The 25,744-nt window shown below is 42.3% G+C and overlaps 1 protein-coding gene across 23 annotated transcripts in view; it reads left to right on the forward strand.

The window, feature by feature from the left end:
* Window positions 1-25,744, forward strand: part of ADGRL3 (adhesion G protein-coupled receptor L3) — a 495,252-nt gene that overhangs the window by 296,115 nt on the left and 173,393 nt on the right. For 21 of the 23 annotated variants that reach the window (XM_017744223.1, XM_017744226.1, XM_017744204.1 and 18 more), the window contains 2 exons: window positions 22,819-22,833; window positions 24,625-25,425. In XM_017744223.1, coding sequence (XP_017599712.1) covers window positions 22,819-22,833; window positions 24,625-25,425 — 816 coding nt within the window. The remainder of the gene's footprint in view (window positions 1-22,818; window positions 22,834-24,624; window positions 25,426-25,744) is intronic. The other 2 variants (XM_017744209.1, XM_017744220.1) reach the window with 1 other exon arrangement.

The raw sequence follows: 25,744 nt of genomic DNA on the forward strand, positions 1-25,744 counted from the left end.
GAAACTGGACAGTATTTAAATCAGTGCAGCCTTGCTTATTAAACAGCATGAGTCTGAGCCTTCACATTTGGGAGAAATCTGTGGTGCAGTGATGATAATATGGAGAGATTTCCAGTGAAAAGGAAAAGCATTTCTTTGTCAAAGAGGGCTGGTCCCTTCTGCCATCTTGTCTCAGAAACAAAATTAAATGGCTAACAAGTCTCAAACCAGTTCTGAACTACACAAAAACAATCATTCACGTTTTGCCTTAGTAAGAGGAAGATCACAGAGCTGGGGTTTGGGTGTGCAGGGAGAAGACAGGAAAGGCCAAAACTCAATTAGAGTTGAAACTGGACAGTGTTGTGGCAGATAACACAAAGAGGTTTTTAAAGGTACTTTAATACCAAGAGGAGGTCTAAAGAAAACATTGGGAGTGATACTTGTTGAAGGAGATCACCCCCACTAATGGAGATGAAGAAAAAGTGGAGGCATTCAATGTTATTTTTCTTTTCCCTAAGTCTTTAATAATCCTGACAGACCTTGATATCCCTGCTCCTTTCAACTGGAGGACCATAAGTGTGTGGGAGCAGTGACTTTCCTTTTGTGAAATTGTAAGGGACCAGCTGCATCAGCCGAATGTTGACAAGTCCATGGTCCCTGGTGGGATTCATCCCAGAGTAGTGATGGAACTAGCAGATGTTATGGCAAGGCCCCTCTTGATCATTTACCAAATGTCTGGGGAGTCCCTGCTGACCTGAAGGTAGCCGATGTTATTCCAATTTATCCAAAGGACTGTTAGTCTGACCTCAGTTCCTGGAAAATTTTGAAGATGATCATAGTGGGGTACTATTGGCAGGCATTTAAAGAATAGTCCAATTGTCAGGCACAGCCTGGGTTCACAAATCCCTGTTTAAATAATTTGGTGTATCCTTCTATGACGAGGTCATTTGCCTAGTGGATCAAAGATCTGGATACAGGATGTGAATGCACTATTAGCAAGTTTGCTGATCCCAAATTACGAGTTGCTGTTAACTCTCCTGAGGGATGAGAGGCGTTGCAAAGGGAGCACATATAGATTGGAGCATCAGGCAACGATTAATGGGACAAAATTTAACAAGAACAACTGCTGGATTCTTTACCTGATATGGGGGAGTGGCAGCCCTGCAGAAGGGCATCTGGGGATGATGGTTGACAGCAGCTCAGTGTGAGCCAGCAGAGAGTGCCCTGGCAGCCCAGAGGACAAACCCTATCCCTGGGGTGCATCAAACACAGCATAAGCTGCCAAACAAAAAAGGTGGTTATCCTGCTGTGCATTGGTGCAGCCTCCACCTTGAGTCCTGTGTGCACTTCTGGACCCCACCATTTAAAAAGGATGTTAAGGTGCTCTAATGCTTACGAAGGAGGGCAACAAAGCAACAAAGTGAAAGGGATGGAAGACATGTCCTGTGAGGAGCAGCTGAGAGCTTTGGATTTGTCCAGTTTGGAGAAAAGAGTTCAAGACTAGTTGCTTTCTACAAATTCCTGAGGGGAGGATGTGTTAGAGGGAGGTGCTGAGCTCTGCTCCCTGGGATCCAGTGATAGGACACATTGGAATGGTTCAAACTGTGCCTGGGGAAGCTTAGTCTTGACATTAGGATGCATTTCTTTGCTGAGAAGGTCCAGCACTGGAGGAGGCTTCCTGGAGAGGTGTTTGATACCCCAAGCCTGCCAATCTTAAAGAAGCATGTGGACAATGCCCTTAATACTGTGCTTTGGGTTTTGGTCAGCCCTAAGTGACTGAACAGTTGGACTAGATGGTCATTCCAACTGAAAATAAACCATTTTTGCCATGGGAAGATGCTGATGCTTCCCAGTGAAATGATAAATGGGGTTTCCAGAGCCCCATGTGTGTGCCTGGAGACATTTGGCCATTGTTGGTGTAATGTGTGGTAAGAAAGCTCAAACAAATTGCTTTGCAGCACTTCTTCATCTGAACATCTATACTCATGTTGAAATGGGTTTTTGCAGTCAAACACAGCCCAAATCTTATCAATTATGAATGGCTACAACAGATGGTATATATTATTGGTTTTAAGAATAAGTGATACGTTTCAAACAAGAAACACATGTTGTGCAGCAGCTTTAGCTGCCACTTCTGAGATGGAAACCAAATCCCTGACCTTGTCTTCCCTTCCATTTGTTGGATAACATCCTATTTTAATAACCAAAAAATGAAGACCATGAAATACTGCACGATGGAAAACTGTGTGCAAACATCAATTCCTGTGTAAGAGGATCCTGCTCTTTCTCAGCTTGCTGGGAGCTGCACCTGTCTGGGCAAGGGTGAAATTTGTGTTTGCAGCACAGCTATCGATCAGTCTTTCCCAAGGGTCCTTGGGACAGGGAATTTCTGCAAAACTTCTTACTTGAAGTTTCAAGAAGTTTGTGCAGTGGAACTGGCTGTAACCTGAGATTGAAGTATATCATGATGATGTTGATGAGTGCTTTGTCAGATACCTGGCTTTGCAGAAAATACTGTGTATTCCTTCAGTTTTCCTTTCAGTCCCCATTTGTTGCATTGCTTTCTTTTAAAAACTTGAAATAATTGCCGTAAATACAGCAGGTGAAAGGTTTTTGGGGGTAAAAGCCTGGCTCTTGAAGAGCAATCCAGATGAACTGTAGCAGTCCTTAGAAACTGGACCAAAAGTCATGGAGACTATATTCCCTTAAGCTTGTGCCTATTTTTGCTATAGATATAAAATTCTATGTACATGCTTTATCTGGAAACAAATAAACTCTGTAAGCATGTACAGGATTGGTGCTTAATTTGGTGGAGAAAAGTCCATTTAAAAATCTTCATTGCTTTTACAAAATTTGCTACAAAAACGTTTGCTGTTTATGATGCAGAATACATCTAGATGCATTGCCAGCACAAATGGGCCAAAGGTATTTTGTGATAGTAGCCATTCAAAAATAGAATCACAATAATTTGTTTATTTTCTGATTTATGAAATTGCTACAGCATCTTGGCTGAAACTGCGGGTAGAAAGCGTGTATGTTCTTCCTCTGGTGTTTTAAAGTTCTCACTTAACATTCATAACACAGCAAAATACTCATTTCTGTGTCTTTAAAACCAATCATATTAGTTATTCCCCTGCTGAATTTAGTGCTTATTCAAATGCGCTCTCTGCTCTCCTTGAAAAGGAATTTTGGCTCAATTTCTTTAGTGCAAAGCCCTTCCTTAGTGCCTTGATAACACAGTGTTATCTTATTCTGTAATACTTCACCATACAAAGCAATCTCAAACTCAAGGAAGCATGCCAAGAGACACTGGGCAAAAAGCCCTTATGTAAAGTTTGAACTTCTTTCCCTTAACAGTGCAGCATTTGCACAACCCTCTCTTCAGGCAAAGAAAATAAATAAATCAAAACAAAGCTCTAAAGTTAACCAAGAAGTTTTTAAAGCAGTACTCTTGATATTTATTTTAATGGGAAGAAATCAACTTTATGTCACTTTTATCAGGCTAAACTAGAGGAATTCTGCAGTGCCCTTTCCTGACAGTGGGACAAACTCCTTGTGTTTTGCCCAGATCTGTATGTAAAAAGTTTCCAATGAAAAAGCCTATCTTTTCTTTTTTTTGAGGTGGAATTTGATGCTTTACGGGTTGTGTGTGGGAGTGTGGTGACAGTTAGGAAAGGCCTAAGGGATTTTTTTTTTTTTGCTCTGGAGCTCAGGGTAAGAAAAAGCAGACTTAGGTACTGATGGCCACCTTGGCAAGAGTTGCACCTCCTGCTACCCAAATTGTGCTGCTTGAAGATGCACAAGAGATGCACCCTTCTTCTTCACTCCAGCTTGTGATCATCCTTCCTGTGATCCTCTTGGCCCAGCGCGGAGTTACTGCATTTAATGTGACGTTGGCGCTCTTTGCCATGCGGTTTGTGGGCTGCATAAATCTGAGCAGGATGACAGTCTCTTTGGAACTCAGGATGTGTGGGAAGCAGCCCCAGGTACTCAAGGTTTGCAGTCTTTCTCCTGATATCACAGTCCATGGAAATTGGGTGTATGGATACCATTAAGTAGTGTCAAGATGAGAGCTGTCTCCAGAGAGATTATTTATCACTTTCCTTTCCCTCTGCCTGAATTCAGGGAGATTTTATTGAAAATTCACCTCTCATCTCCCCTTTTATTCTTTCCACTTCATTTCTCGCATTCCCGCTTGCTCTACCATAAATATACCTGCACAGCTCTGACTGTGGCTTTACGAGCTTCAGCCTCTTAAACCCAAATGCTGTTCTTTGCAGGCAACCTCACCTTTCAGGAGCAGAGGCTCTCCTGGAACATGCAAGAGGATACTGGCTTGTAGAGCACTGGATTTACTATTTATCAGTCAACTTGAACTTCATTTTTTTTTTCTGTATTTTTTTATTTTTTTACCTTTTTCTCATCGCGCCAGTTGAGAGTCCCAAAATGTGCTCCCCCTTAGGAATGCAGAATTAGCCTAACGTAGTGCTCACATGGCTTTTGTGGTACCAATGGTGTGTTTGCCTTCGGTCAATCAATAGGGTCAAGAGGCGAGAGTTTGTCTGGTTTATATCAGTGTTTGCCTGAAGTCAAATAGGTAGCCAATTAAATTTTCCAATATTGAATGAGGAGAGAAGTGGTAGTGTCAGCTCTTCTACAAATGCATATTAAATTATATGATGCAGAAGTGGCTAAAGATGATTCACAGCAATAATTTGACCCAGTTATGTGTTATTGCATTTAAAAGACAACTGAGGGCTTGATTTCATTGCCAGCTGTGTGGTAGTTAATGATCAGTAAGAAAGCACCAAACTGAGAGCAACTTCTGTTTCTAAATACAGCCCACCACGCTGAATTTCAGACATTCCCAGAATGAACTGTGTGTGTGTAGTGGATCTAAAAATAAGGAGAAATATGCTTTTATTGGAGACCAACAGTATATATTCACTGCAAAACTGTTCTTAAGTAACAAAGAAAAATTATATGCAGAAATGATGGACTTGCTTCTAAATGCACATAATTGCTCTGACCTACAGCTATATGACTCCTGATTAATGCCAGCCATAAATGATTGTCCTAACACAATTCTGAAACCTGTGTAATTAGCAGGAGAAGACAAAATTGTTACTTCCTCTTCGGACTGACATTTTTACTGCAACCATTATTTTTAAACACATCAGGCAAGCTCTCTGCCTGAGTGGTCTGTCCAGTGCCATTGTTTTAAAAATTCATTTCTGGTAACAATTGCACATATGATAAACATCAGTTTGAAAATTCAATTTACTGCGTAAAGAATTTGGGGACACAGTTTTTCATACAACGAAATAAGTCAATTAGAGCCTTCTTTTCACAGCCTGCAGGTTTTCTTTCAAGCAAAATAACAGTGCATTTGGTCTATAAAAGTGTAGGCATAAAGCTCTAAAGACAATGTGCTACAATAATGTCGAATTGAAGGTGCCTAAGAGAAAATGAATGTTACAGGGTTTTTTCCTTTGATTTTAGGTTTTATTATGTGTGTGCCTTGTTAATTCCATTTAAAGAAATGAGAAATGCAAATATCTCTTGCTCTAAAACACACTTTATTTGAAAAAAACATAAATTCTTTCATGTATTAATTAAAATGTAGCAGCAGCCTGATGTCTGTCTTCACCCAGTGCTGTGCTGGAGACAGTTCTGTGGTGATATGTGGTGGCTCTGAAAAAGCGTGGCAAACTGGGTGATGCTCTGGACATCAAGCAGAGAAACCTCTGGCTTCACTCACTTGTCTTTCTAGTTGAGAAAGAATCCATTATGTGGGCCTGAATTTTGGACCAGTGGATGCTCCCATTGGGCCATTTGGGCAGGTTTTTGAAGGGGGGATGGAGCAGAAAACAGAATTTCAGCACTGCTTGTAGCCATACTTTTAGCTTAAATCCAAACAAAATTTGGTTCAGTTTCTCAGGGAGTTGCCCCATCAGATTGTTCAGAGACAAGGTTTTCTTTGCAGCCCAGTACCTAAAGGCAGAGCTTTTCCAACATCACAGTTTGCCAGACCCCAAACCTAATTGACCTGGACTTAAAAATTGGTACCAAGGAATTGCTGGAAATAGACATACTCTGTTGTGTGTTCCTGCAGCATGCAATTGATCTAAGAGCTCGGAATGTTTTCAGCTAGGCACACAGAAGGAGTTAAGTGCTTTTAAAAACCCAGTCATGCCTCTCTAAGGCTTAGTCTGCAAGAGCAGATTAATGCAGCCATGTTTGATGCTTATCCTGCTAGAGGTGCTTTGCAGTGGACATTGCCTATTGCCTGCACTCTTCCTGGCTGCTCAGGCAACAGTGTAATTGCAAAAAGATGAGTGAGAAAAATAGCAAGCTTGGCATGTAAGCCTTGCAGGGGAACTGACAGACAAAAAAAAAAAAAAAAAAAAAAAAAAAAAAAAAAAAAAAAAAAAAAAAAAAAAAAAAAATTAAAAAATCTTCAGTTTAGTGTTCAGTTGTAATTGTTTAGAATTTTTGAACACACTTTCTTTTTTTATCCAGAAGAGCTAATCCTTGATCCTAATCCTCCCTGCAAAAAAGGGAGCTCATTGATACTGATGAGGATATTGAAGGGATGTTGTGACTTGCCATATAGCATTCTAGGGGAAGGCAAGCTCTCTGTGATTATTCTGCAGGTCATATAGACCAGCTACATTAGATGTTTCATCCTTTGGTTGGGAGTGTTGCAGTATAAGGTGTAGGGAGGGCAAGACCTGCAGGGTTGTTAATCAGTCTTGTTTTCCTCTTGCTGATGACCTCACTCCCTTGTGTCGGATTTTGGAAGGAAACACAGTCTTGGCTTTACAGTGTAATGTTGGTGTTCCAGATTGCATTTCTGTTCCCCAGGTATGAAATCTCACTCTACATTCCTCTATCTGCTGGATATTACTTTTAGAAAAGCTAATAAATATACTCCACATTCTTCCTGTTTAGGTTAGTTTGGTCATAATGTATCTCTTTCCTCTTCTCTTCCCCTGCTATCTTTAAAATGTCCAGTACAGGACTTTGTCTGACATGAACTAATTTTTGTTTTACATCTTTCCCATCTCCAATTCTAATCTTGAACCAGTTGAAAACTCTTTGCTCCTTTTTTGTTTGCCCTAAAACTGCAGGGCAATACCCTATGGTGGTGCTATAGATAATTTTAATTTTGGCTTATAGTTCCTGAGTGTGTGTGGTGCTAGGAGATACTTTTTACTCTTAAAAAAACTTCATTTGTACATGTGTTTACTTAAATTCATATGTGGAAAAAGAAAAGCCTTGGTTTTAAAGAGTTTTCAAGCACTTTTATTTTTTTGATTATATAAAAATAAGATTTTTCTCTTTCTATTTTCCTTTGAAATGTGTACTGAAAACTGCTGAATGGCGATCCTCACATTTTCAGTGTGGATACTGTTCTGTACAAGAGACCTCATGTGCAACAGTGTTGAAAATCTAATCAGGAATGCTTCATGGAGCTGCAAAATCATTGCTGGATCAAACATTTTAACAGGGAAGCTCAAGATGTAATTTCCAGAGAAGGTCATGATTGCAAACGCTGTGTTGACTGGGTGTGACCTGGATGAATCCTGATGGTCCAGGAGGAAGCCCAGTTGTGCCCAAACCTGATGGCCTCTCTTTTCCATCCCAGTTTTCCTTTTGTGAAACATAGCTGTTATGTGGCTAAAGGTTGGAAAACAAAGCAGAAATTGTGATTACAGTCAACAAGCTCAGCATTCTCCACGCTCAGGTCCCAGGCGTGATGATATTGTGTGCGGCAGTGCCATTTTCCACTACTGACTTTGTGAGCAGGAGCTTTCCCTGACCTGCTCTGTAAAGCCCATGTTGAACACAAAGCCCAGAGTCCCCTTTAGATTTATTAACAAAGAAAGCAACAAAAACTGCTGTGCTGAGCCACTCCTGGGGCTCCTCCCCAAGGACCTCACTGCTGAGAGCTGGAGTGCTCTCTGCACACCAAGTACAAACAGGGGAGGCAAGATGTGTTCTGCAGAGCTGCTTAACCCTTTCCATCTCACTGTCTCTTGGGGAAAGGGGGGGTGGCGAGGAGGATGGGGAGGCAGTTTGGTGTTTATTTTTATCTCAGTCCCCATAGCGTGCTTACACTACGTGACTTTTGTATAATCTAATGGGTAGGTTCCTGCTGTTATAAGTAGGAAAATTCAGAGTCAAAGGTCTTGTGACTCTGAAGCCATTGTGTGCATGTCACATGCCTCACCGCATTTGGCTACCCTTGCAGTTGTGGTCAGGGGGAGCTGAGAACTTAACAAAGGGCCTAACTGGCTGTGCCCCACTGGTAGCCTATCTTGGCATTTATTTCCTCTAAGCACCTAAACATCTCATTTTGCTCTTCCCTGCAGTGAATGTGGTCTCTCAGTGATCCTGAACTCCAGCTCTTGCTGTTGCGTTTTCCGCTTTCTTGTGGTTCTGGTCTGTGTGTTTTTAAAGGTGACGTCTTTGAGATCCTTGACCTCTGCTGGCATTGCTAGGAAAGGAAACAGTAAGGCCTTTATTCAGAGCCACTGCAAACTGGTGCAGCTCTGGTGGGGTGGGTATGAGGCATGTTTCCTTTCCCAGTATGGTATCCGCCAGTCTAGCGTAGCTCTACGGCAGGTGTGTACATGCAAAGCTGCTTCCAGTTTTGTTTTATCTTGCAACTTAAGAGTCTTCTTCTGTACAGACATCAGGAGTGGGGAAGATCATCATCAAGAACACCAAATGCCCTGGTGCTCTGTTAGAGACAGGAGGGATGGTGACAGCCGTGGACCATTTGTAGAGGGGCTGTGGCTCCAACTCCCTACTGTTTCCCTGTATTTGGTGCCCATTGAGCAGCATCCCTGTTCCCATCCCCAGCTGCCTCAGACCTCATTGACAATGGCTCACTAGTGGTAACAATGCTGGTGGAGAGGAAGCTGTCGCCTCCTTGGCTATCCCTGCTTATGGGATGGGCACCACCAGCAGGTTCACGCAAAGACAGCTGCCCTGACCACAGGGTGCTGGGGCGAGCTGCTTCTGAGCCTTTGCCATCATCATGGGGGCTTGAAGTGTGACCAGAAGGCAATGGACACTTAGGCTGTGGTCTGTTCTCTAGACATTCCTCTTGGGACCTGACTTGTGTAAAAGAGGAGCAGCTGTGTTGTGCACCAGCTTTAAAAAGACAGCTTTCCAAAGTGCAGCCTATTCTGGGAGTTTAACCTTGTAAAGACTGAGGCCAGACGCAGCTCTCAAAGGAAGAGAAACAGCTTTTGATGTTGCTTCCTCTGAGGCAGACAGAGGAGCATTTCTTACAGACTTTTCTCCCTCCTGCTGCTTGATGAATTCAGCTGTAGAGTCAGATCCATGGGGAGACTGTCACCAGGAAGGGTTTGGCCAGTTTGCAAGCCAACACCTGAAAACAATGCTGTAAAGTAACAAACCGTCTCAATTCCTTAGAGCAGATCTTCCTGTGACCAGACATTCTCCAGCAGACTCTGCTGATGGCAGACAGGCATCCAGACAGGTAGCACAACTGAGAAGATATCTCAGAGTTCCTTAAAAAGACATCGACACGTTCAAAGCCTGCCTCCTCTCTCCTGAGCAAATGGGATCCACAGGAGTTCACAACATTGAATCTGTGGGACTAGAGGAAAAGAAAAATTCTCTCTTATAGCTGTTTACTGTCTGTCTAAATAGAGGCCACCATGCTGTATTCTGCTGACCATCCTTAAAAAGACCTGGGTAAGGTGACCTTTCTGGGCTGCACACAGCACATTGGAAGGATGCTGACAGCTGCATTTGCAGTGATCATCCCTTGAGGAAAGCATCCGTGCTTGCTCCTTATGTTTGCAGATTTTCATACTTGATTTTGGACTATGGTTAAAGCACAGGAAGCCCGTTTTGGTGCTATTTCCCAGCTCCACCACAGCTTCCTTGGACAAAGCAGGTAATATTTTCCTGCCACTGTTCCCAAATGGAAATATTAGTCAGTCTTTAATTAACCTTGACTATGTTGTTTGTTTAGCTTGCAAGCTATTGGGAGAAGAGTCTTTTCTCACTTAGTAGTGGTCTGCTGCCTGTTTCTGCTCTGGCCCTGGGATATAGGATAAGTACCATCAAAAATAATTGGACATTTCCTCATCTGGTATCTTTGCCATCGTGGCAGTCGCACCCACAGCAGAAATACTATCACTGGCTTGTTGATCCACGATTTTGACTAAATTATGAATCCCAACATGTGAAAGAGGAGCGTTCAGATAAGCAGTTTGGCAACATCTGTGTCACTTAAGTTTAAAATACGATTAAGAGGAGCAAAACACAAGGTATATCCATGAAAAAGCCAGCTTTCTTCATGGCAAACCCCAGTGTTTTAGGAATTTTTTTATATTAAGTCTAGTGTTTACATTAGTTTTTTAACTTTAGGCAAGTGTGAACAAAAGCTTTTTATTTCTCAAGGCCTTTGCTTAAGGGAATCAGCATGACAAGTTGAGAATACGTATAGAGTTTTTAAATTAGCAGGTTTTTTCCTGTGAATGTAAGTAATGAAGTGATTGTTTCATGCCTTTCTTTAGGAAAACAAGGCCTGTTCCTTTTGGCTGTTATTTCCCCTCTATACTTGGTTGTGATGCAGTCAGAGATGACCAGAACTGTAAGCAATGAGATAGATTTTCTGAGACAAGATTACAATTCTGATCCAAAGGGGCATGTGGCTTTGGATGGCAATCATGGATAATTTTAAAACACCTATTTAGGTAGTGGTTTATGGTGTGGTTTTTGGGTTTTTTTTAACTTACACTTAAGTTTTCTTACCACCACCCCTGCCTTCCCCACAAAACACAGAGAGAATAGAAAGATTTTTATGTTCTCTTGCTGTTCATACTGCGGATGTTTTCTTCTGGCTCCACTTGTGCTTCAGGAAGAAATGAGACATGTTTAGCAAATGGAGGTTTATTGTGGGACTTGCAGATCTCTGAAGAGCTCTGATGTACCAGACTTGTCATCTTAGTTTTTCATTGAACATATTTCTCCTGTCCTTGTGTTCATGCACAGCTGTGCATATGTCAAACACAGTTTCATTTCACTTAATTCACTACAAATTGTGCCATGAGCACCTGGTCCAGTTTTCCTCTGGCTTTGTTGCATGACTTGGAGCAAATTGCAAAAATCCCTGTTTTTTTCCCCTTTTGTTGTCCTGAAAACTGGAGTGATAATATTCCCAGAGAGTTTGTGAACTAAGAATTGCTGTAAGCTAATGGACAGTGAATTAAACTCCTGGCCAGCTGTCCCAGGCCACTGCTCCTTGCTCTGTCAGAGTTTCAAGGTGTTGGCATTTATGTTGGCTTCCTTACCTGTAAAATGGAAATATTACTTGCTTGAATGTGTTTTGGAGGGAGGAGCTCTGTGATACCTACTCTTTGCATTGAACAGGGAGTCCACCAGTCAAGGATGTATTTTTCAAACTGACAGGTCCACTAAAAGATCTGGGGGCCAGCAAAGCTGGCTGCTTCCAGCTTGCATTTCTTGCCTGTTGGCCATGACAAGACTAATATCGTAGCCTTGCTTGGAAGGTTCCCCATGACTTGAAAACACACACAGCACCAGAGCTGTCCCATCCATCTCTTTTCCTTTCTCTGAGTGTGGCACCAGGAGAGACAGCACCAGCTGCCAAGAGCCCCCAGCACCCCCTCCTTTAGCTTTCAGAGAAGGGCAATCTCTCAGACAAAGTAGTATGTACACTTCCATCCTGTCTCTGTGTCTTGGGTCACATGCACAATCTGTTGTTATCATGAACACTGGTGTTGAATCCATATCTTGTGCCTCCGTTTTTGTGAAACTGCTGTTCAAGTACCTGCTTCTTTAAATCAGAGCCCTTTTTAAAAAAATGGGTTGGTCTTCTGCTAATTTAGACTAACGTCTGTGGAGCTAAAGATGAGGTCTTCCACCTCAGTCAACCCAGGCAGAGACAGCATGGGGACTTTCTTCTTATTTCTTCTATTTTGTGCATTAGCTCAAAGAGAGCATAGTAATGCACTGAAAGTTGTTTAAATTTTAATAGAAGTATGCATTTGTGAGAGATCCCCCACAAGCTCCTGGCAATGAGGTGGGGTACCCAGAGCTCCTCACCAAAGTCACTTCTCTTGCCCTCAGGTTGTGAGGGGGATGCAAAACATCCCAGGCTTTCACAAGCCTGCTGAGGCCAAACAGTTGATTAAACCTTTGTTGGGTTGTGCCTGGGTGTGATCTGAATTTATAATGTGCTGTCACTGCCAGGAGCATGGGTTGTTACCATGCTGGTGTCCTCCCTCTGGGAGGTGAACGTGGAAAAAGCAGACCAGGTTAGCAATGAACTGTGGTGGCTGATGGGTGAGAAGGGTGTCAATGGACGCCCTCTAGGTTGTGTTTCATACTGGTCTTAATGGTGATGCTCCTTAAGCTGTTTCACTTCAAATTTTACCCTCTTTTCACCAGCCTTTCTTATTGCATGTGTATTTGGTCCAACTCTTCTCAAAAACCCTTCCCTCTCACCCCCAAAGTAATGCAGAAGAGAGCAGGATGCAGTGAAAGGAAAGGGCCAAGTCCTCTGTGTCACCATATCAGCATGGCCCCATTGCTGCCCTCTGGGAGCTTCTTGCAGTGTGATAATTTGATTTTTGAGGTTTTGTGTCATCTAAATTATCCAAGAGATTTCAAGTGAGAAGGGGCATTTTCATGTGAAGCAGGCATAGCCTTGGCATCTGGCTGTGTCCCCTAGATCTCTTAAGGGTCCCTTTTAACACTGTTTCCTATTTTCAGATTACTGAAAGCTGGGCTGAAAACTGAACCTCACCCTTAATTCTTTTTCCATTTTGAATCTAGCAAGATAAGTAAGTGTTGTTTTACATAAAAACTAAGCCTTAGCAAAGCAGACAGATTTATTGAATTATCTCATACCAAAATGAGTGTTTCACTGTCACTTTTTTTTTTTTTTTCATTTAGCAAGATCTTTTTCCTTTTTTTATATCTGTTGATGCCATGGGGAAATAGCTGCATTGGATATGAAATAGAGAGGGCACCACACATTGACCACTGACAGATTTATTGAATTATCTCATACCAAAATGAGTGTTTCACTGTCACTTTTTTTTTTTTTTCATTTAGCAAGATCTTTTTCCTTTTTTTATATCTGTTGATGCCATGGGGAAATAGCTGCATTGGATATGAAATAGAGAGGGCACCACACATTGACCACTCCAATAAAGTGCACAGTAAATAATGTGCAAGAGCCTCAAAGATCCTAATTTTTGAATATATAATATATTAGAAGTTAAGCTGTTACAAAAGCACAGAAAAAACTTCCTTCAACCTTCATAAATTCTTATGCTTTAAATTAGAAATAGTCTCTTTTTTTGTGAAATGATAGGTCTTAGCTGTACCTAATATTCAGTTCATTGCAAATAGTAAGAAATTTCTACATGTTCACTGCAATATATTTTATTGCTGTAATTTGTGGCTCTCCCAAGCAGAATAATACTTCTACTTCACTGAATATACCTGTGCAAGTTAAAGGTCTCAGATGTATTCCTTTAAAGTGACAGTTCATTCCACCTACGTTCCTGCTTTATATCAGTACTTACTCATTAAGAATAAGCATAAAATACAATGTCATCCTTCTTAGTCCCATATTCAAACAGTGGGGAGCCAAATGCCAAACCCTGTAAAGGGCTCTCTTGGGCTCAGAGCAGGCATTAGCTGCAAGCTAGTCCCTTAATGGGTTTACCTGTGTGCTTCCTTAGGTTAATAGCCCCAGCGCCAGCCTGTCCCAGGCCCGCATGTGCGGCAGCCCCGGCTGGTGGCAGCCTGGCTTGTCACAGCTGTCCCCAAGCGCTGCAGGGACTCCTGGCATCCCTTCAGCTCCTCGGTCAGCTGCCCAAATACCTGAGGGTTTTCTGTGCTGTTGGGTAGGCAGGGATTGCTGGTGCTTAGTGGGGCAGGGAGGTGAGGGAAGCAGGTGAGGAGGATGCTTGTGCGCAGCACAGAGGGGTTTGTGCAGCAGGGTGTTGAGGGGGGACGCCCTGCATTCCGCGTTGCCTTCTGCTCCGTACCTCTCAAGGGGGAGGCTGTGCCAGTCCGTCTTGCACGGCAAAGGCGTGCACACAATCCCTCCCATCCCCCAGCACATCTGGAGTGTGAGCTGGGGAAAAGGCATGGGAGCCTTTCACAGTTCATCAGCGCATGATCTCCTTGAAACATCTGCCCCTCAGCTGAGGTTTTGTTGACTCTGAGTACTGAGGGCTGAAGCAAAAGAGAACATGAAATGAAGGCTCCCAAGCAGTTTTCTGCAATACTTGGTTTAGCAGTCTGGAGATGGGATGTGTCAGAGTAATTTCTTTTGGAGTGTTTTAGGAATGTGCCTCCCAAGTGTGAGCTGTGCCAGTATCTTTGCATTGCACATGTGAGCGTATGTGCGTGTGAGACACGCTTGGATTAATTATTTAAATCTTAAAATGTTGGAAGTCACTCCTCTGCATATGTGCACATATGTGCACACACACACATACAGCACACTTGTGTTAATTACTTAAGCCTAAAAATGCTAGAAGGCATGCCTTGCTTCTTTTTTTCATCTTCTCTTTTTAAATAGCAGATGTTGTTAAAATTTACACCAGATTGTAAAATCTGTTCCAAAGGACCAGTCTGAAGTCTTAACATCGCCTTCCCCTGCTCTTCACTTGCTCTCCAAAGTGGTTGCAGTAAAATCCCACTTCTCCAGTTACTTTTGTAGGTGTTTCACCAATTCGGAGAGGGGAAAACAAACGTGTCCCTTTGTTTGTCTTTGTGGAAATCTTTTTCTGATTTTGATGGGCATTTTACTACAGCATCCAATTGGAGACACTTAAGAATAAGTACTATTGACAGAGGCAATTGATACAAAATCCTTCCTGACCGTTCTCTCAATAGCTGAAAAGAAGCGGTGTTTTACCTACCAAAGCGTTATTAAAGGAAACTCAGCCATAGCAGCTGCTGTCAGCAATATGCCTTGCAATCAAATGAGAAATATGGTAGATACTCCAAGACATGAGAGAACTGCCAAGGCTTATTGCAGAGCAAAGAGCTTTTCAATAAATGTTTTCTCTGAAGAGCATCAGATTTCACTCACTTCTCACAGCTCAGACATGCCTTGGCAATCATGATTAGCCTCATTTGGGCCTGTGGAATCTATTATTTTATAGCTAGTCTCATAGCTGGCAGGATGACAAACAGTTTATTCCTCTTTGGAGAGAGATCGGACTGAAAGACACGGAGCTTTAATTCAGTGCTCCCCCACCTAAGATATTTTTCCTTTCCCACCTATTGCTTAAGGCAAGACATCTAATGTTTGCTTCGATGGCTCTGTCAGGCTTTTGGCATCCCAGATTTATCTCTTGCCTGGATGAGGACAAATCTTTAAGAAACTTAAGGATTTCTTTCATTTTAAAGTCGGGTAAGGAGGCAAGAAATATATTAAAACAAACATGCAAATGATAATTATTCCTAGTTAGCTGCATTTACCTAGATGCCATGTGATTTTCCTGGACATTTGAAATCCCAAAAGGAGGAACAAGTGGGGCAGTTATCCTGGTCTGTTTACCTGACCCAGTTACAATGGCTGAGTGAGCAAAGGGAGTAAGACCTAGACTCAAACTTGCTTACAAGAGCTCTCTGGGGCTAGATATTACCAGACAGGGTTATTTATTTCCCAAACAGGTGTTTTGTTGTGGATCTTTAACCATTTTGTCAGTTTGTCTCTCTGTACCCTGTTTCTGGGCACTCCTGGGCTGAGCTGGCAGCACTGGGAATTAGGTGTATGTTCCTGCCCTCAAAAACCACACTCAGCAGCCCTGGAGGATCTAACCCTGCTGCTAGCACATCTTGGTCCACCTCTATGTGCACAGAAGCCTTTCTTGACAGAGGGGAGCAGCATCTTGGCACTCAGTTTGCCCCCAGACCCTTTTCAGAGGGGCACTATTAAATAAATGTTCTTGGAAAAAGCTCAGCTATCTCTCTTCCCCCCCCCCCCCTCTCTTTTTCTTTTGGCCTCTAATGCACAGTAATGCCTCTCTCCCATTTTATAAAGGAGCTTACAGCTTTAATTCATGTCTCTGTTGGGGAGACTGGATCTCCACATCTCGTTTGTCCTTAGCTGCAGGGCTGTGTTGCAAAAGGCTGATGGGTGCTCAGCATCAGGCCCTTCATTGGCAGCAGGAGCCAGCCACAGAACAAGAACAAGTGCTGCAGAGGGTCAGCCCTGCAGTGCTTACCTCCCTTTTTGGAGCTGTGATATCTCTGTTTTGTTTTGTTTTGTTATGGGAGAATGATGTCCAGGTGGCTGATTCTTCTGTAATTTAATGGCAGCTCACTCATCTGCTGTTGTGCTGGAAACAATACGAGGCCAACTGCCAGGGAAAGTTTGGCTGAATGACCTGTAGCCTTAATTGAATTTTGCACAGTACTTGTACAGTCCTTTTTTTTTTTTTCCCCCACCTCATGCTTACTCATCTTGCTGCTTCTTTTTTAATTGGTGAATTTAAAAGCAAAATTCTGGTGCACAACAAGTTGAGAGCAACTTTTCTGCTTGTGAGGGTGGTGAGTGGTGGCCAGTGGTCTGACAAACACTTTGACTAGCATAAACAACTTTTTTGTTTCCCAAATTATGGGATAAATTAGTTTTTCAGGTCGCTTTGTCTTTGAAATGGTGCTCTAAACATAAAATCTCATCTACAAAAGAGATTTATACACATGAAAAAATCAGATATTCCTTCTGAAGATGAGCTTTGTAAAATCTTTACTTGGGAAAAAAATATTTATCTCTTGGAATAATACATTTAGAAGTGCAGCACAATCACATTCAGTATCTGCTGAAGCTGATTAAGTGTCTGCTTCTTCAGAGAAGCCAGTCACTGTGACTGCCACCTGGAATAATAATGAGAGGAGGAAGGCAAAGAAAGAATAGAAATTATTCACAGAATTTCGGGAAATCCAAGTGTTTGCAAAATCGTTGAGAACCAGCTTGCTGTTTGCTGCTCTTGCAGGGGCCAGGCACACAGCATGGATCTGTTTAATCCCAAAACTCAGAATCCCTGAGTGTCATTTGCTTTCTGCAGGAGAGATTTTTGGTTTTCTCTTTACAAAATATTTAAAGGCATATTTTTTTTTGTGTGCTTTGTTACCTAAAATTAGGAAATGAGGTAATAACTTTTATGCTCCTAGAAAATTTGCCTCGAGGGGACAGTGCCATGGAAAAGCATTTGTTTTTACTTGGGTTTTGTGGGAGAGTTCATGTGAGAGCTTGGGCCTCTGATGCCTGTCATCCATTATATGAATGTCTTAACAAAATGATGGCTTTCTCCCAAAATAGCCTGAAGTTTGATCTATAATACACAAGGCAATTTTGTAGGAAGCCATAACTTTTTTCATCTCACAGAAACCTCTAGTGGACAAGACTTAATGTATATTAGTGGTTTCCTGGGTCCTGATGATTTTAAGTTACACTGACAGGTGTTTTAACATTAATAATCCTTAGTTTTATTTCAGTGAACATCTATTAAATTTAGTTATTATGTATTAAAAAGCAGACTGAAAGCACTGACATTTTAAGGAAGCCCAAATTAATGGTTTGAAAGGTTTCACAAATTTATCAGATGAATGGAAATCTAAGGAGGAAAAAAAACATCCACTTATGAGAAATGACAGCTTTGATATCTCCAGATCTACAGATACCATATTTAAGGATCTAATTTAGGTTGTGGTTCGTGAAAGCATAGATTATTGACATTTCCAATCTCTGTACTTCACAGCAGAATTAATTAGGAGGTGATAATTTCAGGAATGTGTTACATGAAGCCATTGTAGCGCAAAGTACTTGTGGAGCACCTTTGTTTACTGGTGCTTGGATATTATATGAAAAATGTAATATGGAAGTCAAGCAAGTGAGATTATTCCTCCCTTTTATTAAATAAAGGATTAACTCTTCATTTGCTGTGAAAGGCAAGCATGTGTCCTGTGCAAGAAATCCAGACAATTTTTTTTCCCAGCTTTATAGGAGGGAGTCTGATGAGCACACATAGTTACATACAGCCAAGAAGAAGGAAGTACTCTCTTTACTGAAACCTTAAAATAATGTTACAAACTAAGTTACTCCCACCACTGTAGTAGTTTAAACCTGAACAACCTTTAAAGCTTAGTTTGTAGAATAATTTTTGTCTGGTGGAGAACTCCATTGGAGAGGCTCGAGGTTGAATGTTCTTTCATAAGAGAAATTGTCAGCCACAAGAAAGATAATTCGTGGTGATATACTTGATAAGAATAATTTCTCCATTCCTCTGGCTGTAGAATGAAAGTCTGTGCTTTACATTCAAGTGGCAGGTTGCTCTTGGACTGCAGATTCCGGTAATGTTAATGGGGTTTGTTCTCCATTTAAATGCGTTCTAGAAAACCCATCATGATGAGAAAAAAAAGAAAAAGTAAAGGAAGTCTTGGTGGCAAAAAATGGAAAGATAGCAATACTATGTGTTTGCAAAGTAGTCTTAGAAAACCTAATTCTTCCATTCTTTGTGCTTGCTCCTGAGTCAAGACTTGAGGACCCTGTTGAAAGTTCAAACTTTTGCATAAAAAGCTCAGGAAATGAGTCTTCCACTGGGGCTAACAGGACTGGAGTTCAGTTGTGACTTGGGGACAGCTTAATGTGGAGGTTGGGGATGAAGGCTGGTCATTGTGTCTTCTGTAGAGAGGACAGTTGCAATGAAGGAAGTGAACCCAAAGACCATTGTATTGCTGTTGGTTTTCCTTTGCCTAGAGGTAAAATATCATCTGACTTTCTTCTGCCTACAGCTTGCTGCAGTGGATGTGGCTGTGTTCCCATTATCAAGGCATTTGGGGTCTGGTGACTGCCCACGTGCACTACAGTGGGACCCCAGGCTTTCCTAGAAGGAGTGGGTGGATGAGAGAAGTGGTGCCATGTACTTTGTTTTGTGTCTGTGCTGCTCAGAGTGGGTGCTGAACTTGGCTGTGTGGTCTCTTTTGTCACTTTAATTATGTGTGGGGAGAAGAAAACGAAGCAGAGATGGGTACTTCTGCAGCATGTTGAACTTCAGGTTGCCAGAACATGTCATATAAATGCCGAGCTAGTGCTCTTAGCTTTTTTCTGGTGAACCATATATGGGGGGTTGAGTGGGTTTGAAATGAAAATTTATTTTTGCTAAAAGAAGTATTTTCATGTTTTAATGAGGCTTTGAGCAACCTGGCATAGTGGACCATGTCCCTGCCCATTGGTGGGTGGTTGGAACTGGATGATCTTAAAGGTCCCTTCCAGCTGAAACCATTCTGTGATTCTGTGATTTTCATTCCCTGGGTTTAGATACATTTATTTCAGATCTGCTGCTGCCCTGAATTTTGAACGTGTCTCTTGTTAACTTTAGCAGAAGAACAATGTGACTCCAGGACTCAACCATGCCTTCAAAAAGAGGAGCACCTTCATCTGTGAGCAGGCCCATTGGCATGCTTTGGGGTGCCTTGCTAGATTTGCAGCTGCTCAAACATGTCCCTGTTCTACCTAGGACCCACAGGTGGGACTGTGTGTTAGGGAGAAGCACCTAAATTGCTTTTCAGCTTCACCTGCCTACGCATGTGGTCAAGCTGCGTGCGAGATGCAGCAGCCACGTCTGGCATGAAGAACACTCTCAGCATGGCTGAGAAGCTGCAGCTTGTGCTACTAAGGTCAACCTCAAAAACCTGGGGGTTTTTGTCCTTCTGTTTTGTCATTAACTATGTGTTTAACATTGGTCTGAGTATATTGAAACAATCAGATCTGTGAAGCACAGGAACAGGGAGTGGATGTCACTTACTCCACTACTAAACATCTGCCCTGAAAAAAGCCAACTGAGACAAACAGCTAGCAAAGTACAGGGCACAAATTTTTGCACTACTTTTGCAGTTGTCTTTTAACATTCCCCTTCTCACATAATTTTTTTCCAGGAGTTTTATGCTGCTGTTGTGTGGGTTTGAAGCAGTGCCAGGGAGACAGCTCTCTATATGGCTCTGCCACCGTGCGCTTGTGCCTTAAATAGTTGAATGCAATTCAATGTGGCAGTAAGAAAATGAGCAGTTAATGTTGTTCAAGTGTTAATTGTGCCCAGAGTGTGTTTTCAGAGTCTCGACACAGCAATACTAAGAACATTTAATTAATGCTTTTGTGCGATTTCTCCAAACGGGTGGCAGGAGTCTGCTTGGGGATAGGCTGTAGTGGCTCATGATTGCACGTTGTCCTCAGTTTTCCTTCCATCTGAAGAATCATGAGAAAATCAGTGTGTGTGGAACGTCTTGTTTGTAACTCCCCTCAGATATAGCAAGTGGTTCTTGATTTCCTTTTGGCCTCTGGCACTGCTGAAGTCAATGGCACTGGCAACCACCGTAGGGAATCAAGGTGAAATATCCTTGTTCTTCTCCAGTACAGCCACATCAGGAATGGAAGACCTCACTATAAGAGTAAAAGCTGTGTATGCCTGGTTTTTTCTGCAGGTCTGTGTAGGAAAGTAAGGTGCACCCTGTGCTATAAGCAGTACTTAAATTCTGTTGATTGGCACAGACGTTACTGAGATACAAAAATATCTGTAACTGGGCAAAATGAAACAAATTCTACCAGTACTTTACAAAGACAGTTTTGCAGTGGTATGTTGTGTAACTGAAGGAGTAATCAGACTCCAATTAGACCCTTTCTTTTAATATTGTTCAATGAGCTAAATTTTGAAAGCTTCTCATGGAGAAGAATAAAGAGTATGTCGCCCCAATATAAGCTGAGTAATTATTGAAATTCAAAAGCATTAAGTCTTAAATCAGCAGAGGGAAAATACGTATTTGGGGAGACATACAATGGAAACACCATTCAGAAGGTCTCCAAAACACATCGTGTTTGTAATTATAAGAGAGCTGGATATGGCACTGAGTGTTAATAACACATATGAGCTATTCAGGATAAGGGTAATCAACGCTTCAGGTCACTCAGATCAGCTGGTCACAAATATATTATCTCCTCTAGAAGCTTCTCTCTCCCTGCTTTACAACATCATGCTGTTGTTTGAGTGCATTACAAAAGCTTTTGCACATTTGGAAATGTAAATTACCACCTTCTATGTTACCAGAGGTACTGTATACCATCAGCCAGGAGAATCAGCGTGAAGCCATACATTTGGGGATCTGTCACGTTGCCTTCTTGCTTTTGCCAGGGACATTTAATGCTTTTCTGAATACCTTACTTAACTGTGACCAGCCACAGCCCGGGAAGGGGAGAACAATTGCAGTGTGGGTTTCTCCAATTGCTAAGTCGGAGCCTTTTAATCTTGCTGGCTCCTTCCCTTGAAAAATCAGATTGCACTCAAATGCATTGTCTCTGGTCCCTAGAGCCCTGACAGCCACATGTTGAAAACGTTTACCTTTAACCTTAACCTGTTACGAGATTGAAAGTAGCCTGAATCAAAGCCCAGGTAAAAAAGCCTGTTGAAATTCGGAAACACTCATTATGGGAGCTGCAGTTGGCTCCAGCTGTATGCCTCTCTGGACAGGGAAGTGTAGATCCACATGTCTAGCCAGAGCATTTGCAGCCCTACCCTGAAATTGTTCTTGCACTGAGCCTGCTACTCCCCATCCAAATGAACAAGACTTTAGAATGCAAAGAGGTTTGCAGTGCCAGCACCAGAGGACAGTCACTTGGCAAGCGTCTCAGTCTGGAAGGGGCTGAAGTGAACTCTGGGCAGCAGAACCAAAGCATGCGTGCACACCTTTGTGTTCCTGTCTTGCTTCTCCAAACAGAGATCTCTCAGCTGTCAAAGCCATCCTGGTTTGCTGGCAAGTTCTCACTTCTCCCTCTGGTATTCGTGGGGCCTGTCTTCTCCTGCGCCTTCAGGGAAGAGGCCCCATAGAACCAGCAGTTTGCTGTTTGGGTCCCCACCATGCTGGAAGAAGTCAGGGCCTGTGCCACAACTGCAGGAGGCTTTTGGATGAGGACTCCCAAATCTTCTTGCATGAGGTTGTTAGGTATAGACACTAGTACTGAGCATTTAGCAATTAATAAGTGCACTTCATTTATTAATTCCACCTGAAAGGAGTTTTGTCCAAAGGGACGCAGCCTCTTCAGCAGCATTATGATGCACGGTGAATACTTCACATTAAAATATCCAGCAAGTTCTGGGGTTGGGCTTTTTAAATAGTTACATATTTTTGTCTTGTCAACACTGTGAATCTTTGGGATCTTGTTTATAAGTGCTACAATGTTTCCAGTGCTTTTTTCCAACTCTTACTAAAGCGTATTTCTCCAAGACAGAGGACAGGACTCTACGAACATCCACGGACGTGCTTCATTTGACTCCTCTGAGTTTTCTTTTCATATAATAAGTGAATATTCTCCTGTTTTAGGTAGGGATCTCTGTTTTACAGGATTTTGGCAAAATATATGAAGACGTATATTCTATAAGGTTTCTCCCTGGAATTTTTATTCTATGCATAAAGCTATATCAGTCATATTTCACTTTTTATGCTGACAAGGTAGAGTCCAGGGGGCTCATTACATCCCAAGTGTTGGGCTTTTTTTTCTTCTGCCAGATTTTTCTAAAGTTAAAATTTATCTGTATTTTGTTCAGCTTGTCTGCATATTATCCAGTGTATATATCAGAGGAAAGGTTTATATATATATTTATATATATAAATGCTCACATACCAAAGTAAATTAATAAAGCTTCCTTTTCTTATGAAAGAGGTAAAGAAAAGTACCTGGCCAATACAGTACCATTAATCTATTCTCTTTTCTCCTTTCTCTCTTTACCTCTCTCTCTACAATAGAAGTGGAACAAAAAGGTAATTAAATACCTTTCAAATTATATATATATATTACTTATGTATAGGCTAAGTTATTTAACAGTTTAACGTTTTAGTTGAAATACTTTGTCATTAATTCTCACTACCTTTTTGTTAAAGTTTATTTAGTATCTCTGCTGCTCAACTTCACCAGATAACTCATATTTGCTGAAAAGTTTTTACCAGTGCCACCTTTTTTTTTCCATTAAATTTCTATTCAAAGGCTTAGATAACTCATTTTCCTGCCCCAAAGAATTTGGAAGGTGTGCATACATATGTATGTGCATAAGTATATCTAATTATGGCATAAAAGCCTCGTGGAAATGGCACCCCTTTTTCAGCAACTCTGCGTGGTTACTTAGACTCCAATGGATCTATATAATTTTATACTGGTTATTAAATCTGATTTTCCTCCTGTCTTGCTCTCCAGACATTACCAATTTCTGCATTTACAAAAAAATAATCAATTATGCTCCGAGCAGGAAGTGTGAAAGTGGGATCCCATCTTGCCAGCCCCGTGCTGCCAGAAGCATGTGGTGGGATACTTCTTCATGCCTCCCTGCCGCCCATCCATCCCATCGTCACGGTTACTGTACCTCTTGCGGATCGCGGAGATCAGCACTCCAAATAACCAACCAGTATTCTCCCCAAGAAGTGTGTGCAGCGCCTCTGGGCCAGGAGGGTGCTGGCGGGGATGGTGAGGGCTGAGCGAGCCAGATTTGCTCCGCAGCATCCCTCCTCTTGCCTCCCCATCCATCTGGCCAGCCGGCCCCTTGGTGGTGGTGGTGGTCCCGTGGGGCCGAGGTCAGCCGGGCAGCGGCTGGGCCTCCTGCCAGGTGTCAGGCGTGCCCTGGCCGCTGTCAGCCCCCCCCCCGAAGTCTGAGCAGCAAAGCATCCCAGTTTAGTCAAACTGCTCCTCTGTGCTCCTCTCATGTAACAATAGAAGGTATATGTTTTTAAGTTTGAATTACTACTATATTTAACAGGACATTTTTTAACTGATTAAAATCTAGACATTGGGTTCCTCTCCAGCAAACTTTATTCTTTTCCTTCCTTCTTTTCTTTCTTCCTTTCTTCCTTGTCTTTTCCTTTCAGCATCCATATGTCATTTGTTTTTAATTGTGTGGACTGCATGTTTCATGTGTCCTGTAGCAGCTTGGAAAGTCTCATTTCTAGTTATACTCCAGATGGGTGTTCCCCCCCCCCCCCCCCCCCTTTTTTTTACCACCCCTTTTTTTTGCTGGATTCGCCTGTGCTTTGCTATTGGTATCCTTTAAATATTTAATATCACTTGGGCTGTAAGGATGGGAATTTCTTTCTCTTATTTCCATTTCTAGGCCACTCTTCTGTGGGCTGTTCAAATAAATATGTGGATCAATTCCCTCGGAGTTTAGCCCTTCACCTAGTAGGTACAGATTCACTGCAGAATATAATTTGGAAATACAAACCCAGAAATCCTTTGGGGGCACATATTCATTTCAGAGTTTACAAAAGCGAGTGGTCCAAGTAAGTATACCTGTAAAAATAGATTTGAAAAGCAGTAAGACAATGAGTCACAGTTGATAGGAACAACAGTGGGGGGGAAAAAAAACAGTTTGGTGGAGCAGATCTTGTTGTAGAGGTGTGGTGGGCAGGAAGGATAGTCTCCAGCTACAAGGCATTGCTCTTGAGTTTCTTCTCATCTCAAGTGTCCTCTGCTCCAGGACTAGAAGCTGTTGAGATGCTTGGGCCAGCCACCCCTGAACTGTCATTAACTTTGTTTTTCTTTTAAATTCTTTTCCCCTACGCCAGTTTTTCTTTGCCCTGGACTGCTGAAGGGAGTTTACCAGAGCGAACACTTATTCGAGTCTGACCACCAGTCGGGCGCCTGGTGCAAGGACCCTCTGCAGGCCTCTGACAAGATCTACTACATGCCCTGGACTCCGTACCGGACAGACACGCTGACCGAGTACTCCTCCAAGGACGACTTCATCGCCGGCAGGCCGACCACGACCTACAAACTCCCGCACCGGGTGGACGGCACGGGGTTCGTGGTGTATGACGGGGCTTTGTTCTTCAACAAGGAGCGGACCAGGAACATTGTCAAGTTTGACCTGAGGACAAGGATAAAGAGCGGGGAGGCAATCATAGCTAACGCCAACTACCACGACACCTCTCCCTACCGCTGGGGAGGCAAGTCTGACATAGACCTGGCCGTGGATGAGAACGGGCTCTGGGTAATCTATGCAACAGAACAAAACAATGGCAAAATAGTCATTAGCCAGTTGAACCCTTACACGTTAAGGATTGAAGGGACATGGGATACTGCCTATGACAAGAGGTCCGCTTCTAATGCCTTCATGATCTGTGGGATTTTATACGTGGTGAAGTCTGTGTACGAGGATGACGACAATGAAGCCACAGGGAATAAAATAGACTACATATATAACACTGACCAAAGCAAGGATAGCATGGTGGATGTGCCCTTTCCAAACTCCTACCAGTACATTGCTGCTGTGGATTATAATCCCCGGGACAACCTCCTCTATGTATGGAACAACTATCATGTTGTAAAATACTCCTTGGATTTTGGCCCACTGGACAGCAGAGCAGGTAAGGGGTTTAATACCAAACCAAAAATATTTCTATTTCTTTTCTTGTATATTTATTTTTTGTCTTAAAGTGAAGTACACTCCTGTCTTACTGATCTGCCTGAGTTTCTGCAAATTAAGCCCCACCACCAACCTGTGATGGTTATTAAGACATTAATACATACAGAAATTATTATTTTTTTTGTCTTCGTTGAAATTAAGTTGACAAAGGAGTATCTACACATAAGAAGCCAGAAACAGTTTCCAAATGCCTGTGCTCTTATTCACAGGGGTAGCAGTCCTTTCTCCAGAATTGAATTTTCTTTCGTACCTCATCAGAT

The sequence above is a fragment of the Corvus brachyrhynchos genome, unplaced genomic scaffold (assembly GCF_000691975.1).
Source record: "Corvus brachyrhynchos isolate BGI_N302 unplaced genomic scaffold, ASM69197v1 scaffold229, whole genome shotgun sequence".
In the NCBI taxonomy this organism is placed as follows: Eukaryota; Metazoa; Chordata; class Aves; order Passeriformes; family Corvidae; genus Corvus; species Corvus brachyrhynchos.